This window comes from Hydra viridissima, unplaced genomic scaffold (genome assembly GCF_058129835.1).
Source record: "Hydra viridissima isolate aposymbiotic clone 2 unplaced genomic scaffold, HvirCarnegie_v1 scaffold_5, whole genome shotgun sequence".
Classification (NCBI taxonomy): Eukaryota; Metazoa; Cnidaria; class Hydrozoa; order Anthoathecata; family Hydridae; genus Hydra; species Hydra viridissima.
This window is the reverse complement of record NW_028324304.1, coordinates 2,631,167-2,639,064: the sequence shown is the minus strand read 5'-3', so window position 1 is coordinate 2,639,064 and position 7,898 is coordinate 2,631,167. Positions and strand designations below refer to the sequence as shown.

General features: G+C 33.0%; 2 protein-coding genes across 3 annotated transcripts; one reads left to right on the top strand and one right to left on the bottom strand.

Annotated features, from left to right (window-relative positions):
• Positions 1 to 930: 930 nt before the first annotated feature.
• On the bottom strand, positions 931 to 2,283 carry LOC149887968 (uncharacterized). Its single transcript, XM_090088261.1, has 6 exons — positions 2,206 to 2,283; positions 2,067 to 2,122; positions 1,871 to 1,919; positions 1,563 to 1,603; positions 1,280 to 1,486; positions 931 to 1,135 (listed from the first exon to the last, which is right to left on the bottom strand). The coding sequence occupies exons 1-5, from the start codon at positions 2,254 to 2,256 to the stop codon at positions 1,285 to 1,287; spliced, it is 399 nt and encodes a 132-aa protein (XP_089944387.1). The 5' UTR covers positions 2,257 to 2,283; the 3' UTR covers positions 931 to 1,135; positions 1,280 to 1,284.
• Positions 2,284 to 3,717: 1,434 nt separating this feature from the next.
• LOC149887967 (uncharacterized) lies at positions 3,718 to 5,012 on the top strand. 2 transcript variants are annotated; one of them, XM_090089336.1, is made up of 6 exons: positions 3,718 to 3,841; positions 3,926 to 3,981; positions 4,130 to 4,178; positions 4,404 to 4,444; positions 4,529 to 4,734; positions 4,861 to 5,012. In XM_090089336.1, the coding sequence occupies exons 1-6, from the start codon at positions 3,791 to 3,793 to the stop codon at positions 4,863 to 4,865; spliced, it is 408 nt and encodes a 135-aa protein (XP_089945462.1). In that variant the 5' UTR covers positions 3,718 to 3,790; the 3' UTR covers positions 4,866 to 5,012. The 2 variants fall into 2 exon arrangements, with proteins under 2 accessions (XP_089945462.1, XP_089945463.1); XM_090089337.1 differs by lacking the exons at positions 4,404 to 4,444; positions 4,529 to 4,734.
• The last annotated feature ends 2,886 nt before the right edge of the window (positions 5,013 to 7,898 follow it).

Sequence of the window (7,898 nt, the reverse complement as noted above, 5' to 3'; positions counted from 1 at the left end):
AGACTTCATATTATTAACAGTGTTTGAAAAAAACAAAAAAAACATTTGCCTTTGATAAATCCTGGTATAGAAGCAGCAAAAAGATTTAAATTCACTCCAATAATCAACACTTTTATATTTTTAAAATAATTTCAAATAACGTTCAAAGTTCTGAGTGGATACTTAAATAGAGACAGGCTTTGGATAACAAACAAAGATTTTTTTTTATCATTATGTCCGTAAAAATAATTAACGAATACTCATTACTAAGAAATATGTTAAGTTTAAAAGAAAACGTTGCTTTCGAAGATTTCTTTATGAAAGTAGGAAAAAAAGCCACATTAATCATTATAAAATGTGAACAGAGTTGTGCCTCTATAATACCATATTTTTTCATATTGTTTAGTTTTTAAGTAATTTGCCAGTGAATGCTTGACACAATCAATGTCATCTTCAAAAAAGGTAAAAGATATTTGAAAGAAGAGCGTTGCTTTCTTCATGACGAACTTTTGTTAGAAGTTCGTCTAATTAATACATAATTAAGACAATAGCATTTTAATCGGTATGTTTGTTTTGGCTAATGGTTGTTTATTAGAAATGCCTTCTATTTTATAAGTGAATTGCATTTGAAAGTAACAGAATCTAAAAGTCCCATCAGATTAAATTTCTTAATGAGATTTTGGTGTGCTCGACGCAAACGAGAGTTCGACGCGCATCTTAAATATTAAAAGCAAAACGAAACACTTCTATTCAAATCCAAACAAACAACAGAAGCATTACATGTAGTTAACCTCTCGGTAGAAAGTCGTTCAAAAGTTTTTCTTTAAGATTTCATTAAAATAGAGCTTGCCTAAACTCGTGAGAGAAAAAAAAAAAAAGCTAATATTTTCAGCCAGTTGCTACAAGAAAGCTCGAAGCACCGATTACCGTCGAGAAAAAAACACTGCAAAGTTCAAGCAATTAAAAGTCTGTCGATTTATTATTACAGTCGAGAAAAAACAGTTAAATACAAACAAAAGTTTTTATACAAAACACAAACTCAACATTTATCTGTTAAACTCAAATAAATAATAAAAATCCGTGTTTTTAACAACCACATCCATTTTCCCGCGAACCGTCATTGACCGTAACAGCTTCTTCCTTTTCGTTCTTTTATCTTTTTTTAAAAAAAAAATGATTTAAGAAATTATTTTCTTTTTCATCCTAAAAAAAATATTCGACATGGCGACCTTTTAAACATATGCATTAAAGCCTTTTTCTTCCAATTCAAAGCTGTTGAATCATTAAAAATCTAACTTACTATGATTATTTGCCACGACCGCCTCCTCGATGACCTTCTCTATGACCACCCCCTCTATGTCCACCTTCTCTATGACCACCTCCTCTGTGACCGCCTTCTCTGTGACCGCCTACTCTGTGACCACCTCCTCTGTGACCGCCTCCTCTGTTACCTCCGTTTCTAGGATCACTCATCATGTTTATAGCTTTGTAACCGGCATCTTCAAATCTAAAATAATCGTCGTTTTCAAAAAGTCAATGTAATTTAAATGGATTAGCAACGTTTCAAAAAATCTGAAACTTACGATTCTCTTTTTCGATGTTTCATTAAAAACCCTTTATCTTCCTAGATAAAAAAAATTTGATTGAAAAAAAAAGGTTGAAAAAATAAAAAAAAAAAGAAAAATAAGAAAAAAAAGTAAACTTCTTTTTCAAAATTTTTTCGTTTTTTCTTACCTTAATTTTTTTTTTTTTTAAAAAAAAAAGCAAAATAAAATATAAAGCGCAATTATTAGGCTCAGCAAAAAGCCAAGAGTTTTTCTACAAGCACACGCTAAATGCACGTAGAGTCGGAAACAAAAGGATCAAGATAAACACAAACAAACAAAAATACTTTTGTCGAGTCTTTTTTATATCCGACGTCGTAGTCTCTCTCTTCGTATCTAAAACAATAGTCCCTTGCAGTCTACTGGCATTAAATAAATTGGCTTCTTGTGACAAACACAAAAATATTTCTGAACAACCCAACATCGCTGTTGTCAACTATTATCGGTTTTGAAGTGCACATAGCAACGAGAATATACACTTACCTAAACTCTGCCTCGAGATTGCTATTTACACGCTGATACGGAGCAGCATCGTGGAGCTAAACGAAAAACGAACAAATCATCCGAATATCAGGTTAGACTGTATTTGAACTTAATTAAATAGCAAGTTAAAAGCACTTACAAAGAGTTGAGCAGAAATCACAAGCAAAACTAGCAGGCTAACTCGACCCATCTTCAGCACGTCTCTTTGCAAATAAAAGCAAGTGAACTTTTCATCCTTTTTATATCGTGTGCAACTTTCGCAATTGCACCTAAATTAGCACAGAACTACGTTTGAATATTATGAACATTCTTGGATTGGATGAACCTTCGATTGTGCGTGAATAGATTAAGTTTTATTGTCATTCCTTTTCTACTTGTAACCGTAAAAATTACATTAAACGTTTGGCCACTGTTGTAATTATTGCCTAAGAAAATTCCACAGTGATGTCGTCGCTAAATGCGGTAGTTTTACCAAAAGCCTTCCACGACTGTTAATGTGCGAAAGTGTAAGCCTATTTAATGTAATTAATTGACCAGTTTTCTTAATACCGCGAATGTAGTGACGAATGAAAACTTGCCGCCTGGGCAAACTCTTTGTGATTGCAACACTATGTATTAAGCATCTAAAAATAAAAATATTTTTCCTCCTTTGTTTTCCGTTTATTTAACTGGTGATTAAGAAGGCTAATTCCCACGCTTCCAAATAGCTTTGTTTTCACCCTCATAGTTTTGAAGTTCTTTTTAATGTCTTTAAATTTGTTAAATGTGATTTTATTTGTTCATTATGGCTAGCTCCGAACGGAAAAGTTGTTATCATAACTGTTTTTCACTTTGATTTTTGTAAAAGTGTAATGGTTTCTTCAACCAATAGAACAAACATTAATGGCCGTAATGTAAAGAAATTTTTCCGAAAGTAGCTTTAATGAAATTTAGTTTGTTTAGAAAGGTTTTCCTCAAAGTAACAAAGAAATATAAAAGAAGTCTTCTTTTAATATACATTTTTAACTTTCACTGTAATATTCTGCCTTTACTCGCAAAATGATCATCTTCTGAAACCGAATTTTAACTTAAAAATAAAACGCTTTTTTTTTTTTTTTTTGCTCAACCTCAAGGCGCATGCGTGATAGCTGTTACGTATCAATAAAAAGAAAATCTTTTGCTTTTTACTTCTAAATCAATCGTCATTCATTGCGCATAATTTGAAGCTGTAGAACTGATCACCTGAAACTGTAAAAAATGCAACCTAGTACTGCAACGTGTAACATACAGCTTTATCTGTAACAGAGGGCAGATTTCTATAATAAAGAGACCCAATTTTAAAAATGTTCATCAATGCCAGCTAAGTAACAAAGTTTTCATTCGTCACTACATTCGCGGTATGAAGAAAAATTAATTACATAAAGCTTACACTTTTGCGCATTAACAGTCGTGGGAGACTTTTGGTTAAACTGCCGCATTTAGCGACGACATCACTTAGGAATTTTCTTAGGCAATAATTATAACAGCGGCAAAACGTTTAGTGTCAGTTTTACGGTTATAACTAGAAAAGGAATGACAATAAAACTTAATCTATTCACGCACAATCGAAGGTTCATCCAATCCAAGAATGTTCATAATATTCAAACGTAGTTCTGTGCTAATTTAGGTGCAATTGCAAAAGTTGCACACGATATAAAAAGGATGAAAAGTTCACTTGTTTTTATTTGCAAAGAGACGTGCTAAAGATGTGTCGAGTTAGCCTGCTAGTTTTGCTTGTGATTTCTGCTCAACTCTTTGTGAGTGCTTTTAACATGCCATTTAGTCAAGTTCTCATACAGTCTGACCAGATATTCGGATCATTAATTCGTTTTTTCATTTAGCTCGACGAAGCTGCTCCAAGTCGGCGCGTAAATAACAATCTCGAAGCAGAGTATAGGTAAGTATCTATTCTCATTGCCACATACATTTCAAAATTGATGGATAGTTGATAATAGAGATGTTGGGTTGTTTAGAATTATATTTGTGTTTGTCACAAGAAGCCAATTTATTTAATGCCAGTAGACTGCAAGGGACTATTGTTTTAGATACGAAGAGAGAGACTACGACGTCGGATATAAAAAAGACTCGACAGAAGTATTTTTTGCTTGTTTTTGTCTCGATGCTTTTGTTGCAAACGTATTTGTACCCGTATTGTTCATTCTTTGCTTTGCCTAATAATTAGGATTTATTTTTTGCTTTGGTGCTTTCTTTTTTGTTTTTTTTTTTTTAAAAAAAAAATCGACCTATTGACGAATAAATTTCAAATGAAAGTTTCAAATGAAAGTAGACTTTGATTTACATTTTTTTTTTTCAACCCAGGAAGATGAAGGGTTGTTAATGAATTATCGAAATAGAAAACCGTAAGTTTCAGATTATTCTATTGTGTAAATGATGTTGATCCATTCAAATTGCATTCGACTTTTTGAAAGCGATAATTGTTTTAGATATGAAGACGGCGGTTACGAAGTTATGAACACAATGAGTGATCCTAGAAATGGAGGTAATAAAGGAGGCGGTCACAGAGGAGGTGAACAGAGAGGAGGTGGTCACAGAGGAGGTGGTCACAGAGGAGGCGGTCATAGAGAAGGTGGACATAGAGGGGGCGGTCATAGAGAAGGTCATCGAGGAGGCGGTCATGGCAAAAATCGTCGTAAGTTAAATTTTAATGATTTAAAAGTTTTGCATTGCCTTAATACGAATGTTTAAAAAGTCGCCATGCCGTATGCTTTTTCTAGGATGAAAAAGGAAATACTTTCTTAGATCACTTTCTTTTAAGGATAAAGGAGCAGAATGAAAAGGAAGAAGCCGTTATGGATGAAGACGATTCGCCAGAAGATGGTTTTTAAAAACATGGTTGTTTATCATTATTGAAGTTTAATAGATAAATGTTCTGTTTGTGATTTATATAGAAACTTTAAATTGTTTGGACTTAACAGTGTCTTTTCTCGACGGTAATCGGTGCTTCACGCTTTCTAGTTGCATTTGACTGAAAATGTTCGCTTTTTTTTTTTTTCTCACGAGTTTAGCCAAGCTTTATTTTAAAGAAATCCCAAAACAAAACATTTAAAAGACTTTCTAACGAGAGGTTAACTTGATGTAATGTTTCTATTACATCATTTGTTTAGACTTGAACAAAAGTGTTTCGTTTTATCTTTAATGTTCGAGATGCGCGTCGAACTCTTGTTTGCGTCGAGCCAATCTCATTAGGAAATTTAATCTGAAGTGACTTTTAGATTCTGTCACTTTCAAATGTAATTCACTTATAAAATAGAAAACAGTTCTGATAAACAACCATTTTTACCGATCTAAGCGTTATTGTTCTTGTCTTTATTTTGTTTTTGCTAGACCAATTCTAACAAAATTCTGTAACTGAGACCGATGCACTATTTTCTTTCTAATCGTTTTTACCTATTTTGAAGATGTTACTCATAGTATCAAGCTATCACGGGCAAAATGGTCATCTGGGCTGTTGAAACCCTTATTTTAAATTAATATTTTAAAGTAGAGGGGACCAGCCATCATGGATAGTGGTGATTGATTATAAGAAATACGAAAAGAACTCAAAACGAACTCAAAGAACTCAAAAAACAGCCTTTCACTTATGCAATCCTGTTCAGGGTATTTTTACGCTCAGGAGATTGTATAAAATAATAAGCTGTGCTTATTTTCTACTTGTGTAAAGGAATTGGAACTTTTTTTATAACCTATCGTCATAAAAAAATTCACGCTTCTTTCAAACACTGTTAATAATATGAAAAAATATGTTTTTATTTACCCTTAAGGTGTTTCATGTTGTAACAGTTGCCAGTGTGGGATCAGACTTTCGGTATGTTAAAGTAAAGACTTCACAACAGTAACATTTGAATCAAATAAATTGTTTTTACAATATTTTACATAAGTATTTAACATTTGAATCAAATAAATTGTTTTTACAATATTTTACATATATATATATATATATATATAAATAAGGCATACGGTTAAGTGTGTGCACGCCAGTTAGATTCTTAGGTAACTTTTTTTTCTGGCAGAATGTTCTGGTTCCATCTCCAGTTTTTTCCGCCTCCGAAATGGGGGCAGCTGCCGGAATGTTTAGGATCCGCCGTCCATTGGGAAGCAACAGCCACTAGCGGGCGCCCGTCAAAATGTATTTCGGTGTTTTGAAAATCGCTCTCAATTGGTTGCCGCTGCTAGATTTTTTTTTTCGAGAGCAGAATGTTTTTGAGGACACTACTATTCGGGAGGTGGAAGCCTCTTACAGCTGTCATCAGAAGGTATTCTGGAGACAAGATGATTTGCAGACCACATTCAGTGCCTTCCGCTTCCTATTTATCGGTGGCCGCTGAAGTGCTTTTTTCGCCTCATTTTGACAAAAGAAATTAAAACGAAGGACATTGCTAGGTTTGTTTATAGAATAATAAAGAGGAGGTGTTTGATGAGAGAAGGTATTTGATGGACCAAAAAATCTTTATCTTTTAAATGAAGGTCAGAAATCTAACACGTGGCTATGTGCTGACCCTTCCGAAGTTCTGACAGTTCACATGCACACAATCCTTCCTGCATCTGCCATGTTGTATGAGGTTTTTAGCAATTAAGAACATGAGACACCGCCACACTTTTTTTAAGTAGGACTTAACACCTGGTTTTTATCTTGACTTAGAGTGAATTTTGTTGCTTGCATTGATGTTTTGGGTACTATTATTAAGCCATGAATCGGTAGAGTAAGAAAGGGAAGGCCCTGCACCTTTCAACATGAGGCTTAAATCACTCAAGAATGATTGGCTAATCATTTTTATAATCACATTTCCCCAAAGTGATTTTCAGGTTAAGTTTTATCAAAGATCAAAAATTTCACGAAAATGAACCTTTTTCTTTCCGATATAAAATTTATTTCTTTACAAAATATAAATTTTTTGCGACAGAATTCAAAACATAAAAATTCACTTCAGTTGAACCAAATATTACACTATGAAGATTTTCTTTGTTTACGTTTCCGGTGTAGCATGATGTTCTAACTACCACGTGTTATTTGCTCCCCAATAAAAGTCTCATTAAGTTTTTTCTGTCATCATGAGATTCTCTCCGTGCCGAAATGTATTTTGCGACCTCGTTGTATTTTGCCAATACTTTTAACTAATTTAAAGATTGTAATTTCTTAAAAAGCAATAAAAGAAACGATTCCATTTAATATAAACATAATTTAATTAATTCGTACTTTAATGCAATAGCAAATGTATTATTAAAATTTTAATGCTGTATACTGAATTTGCCGACGTTTATATACATTCAAATAGATTAAATGTAGGCCATGATGGCACCTACTCTCAAAAAAGTTCGATTACTTTTCTAAGCGTCCATTGAAATCCGAACAAACTGATTAAAAGCATTAAATGACACAATGAACTTCATTATAAAATTGGAATTAACTCCTTAAGTTCTCGAGTTATTGGTAGTTATATCCGACCGGAAGGTTTTCAGCCCAATCGATAACTTGACTTTTCCAAGTGCGCTGAAACACATTCATTGACTGCTCTATTAATTCCCATCCTGAACCCCAAATTTCCAGTCTGAGTCAATAAATTCTTTGTCAGTAAACTAAATTGATATTATAAACTAAATTGAAAATATAAATTTGATAACTCCAATAATACAATACAATACTTAAAGTACATCAATAAACATTGATAAAGCCATAAATTATCCATCTTTGTAAAACAGTCGAGCAGATATTGGGATAGACATAAATTAAAAGGGAATAAGCTAGAATTAAATTAGTCATTCAGTAGAAAGACTTAAGCCGTATAGAAATTTCAA

Excerpts from the sequence above, each read along its gene's own strand:
- LOC149887968 (XM_090088261.1), bottom strand. The coding sequence starts at position 2,256 with ATGGGTCGAGTTAGCCTGCTAGTTTTGCTTGTGATTTCTGCTCAACTC. Across the intron at positions 2,123-2,205 it reads TGATTTCTGCTCAACTCTTT|CTCCACGATGCTGCTCCGTA; the intron begins GTAAGTGCTTTT and ends TTTTTCGTTTAG. Across the intron at positions 1,920-2,066 it reads AATCTCGAGGCAGAGTTTAG|ATACGAAGAGAGAGACTACG; the intron begins GTAAGTGTATAT and ends CTATTGTTTTAG.
- LOC149887967 (XM_090089336.1), top strand. The coding sequence starts at position 3,791 with ATGTGTCGAGTTAGCCTGCTAGTTTTGCTTGTGATTTCTGCTCAACTC. Across the intron at positions 4,179-4,403 it reads ATAAAAAAGACTCGACAGAA|GAAGATGAAGGGTTGTTAAT; the intron begins GTATTTTTTGCT and ends TTTTCAACCCAG. Across the intron at positions 4,445-4,528 it reads AATTATCGAAATAGAAAACC|ATATGAAGACGGCGGTTACG; the intron begins GTAAGTTTCAGA and ends TAATTGTTTTAG.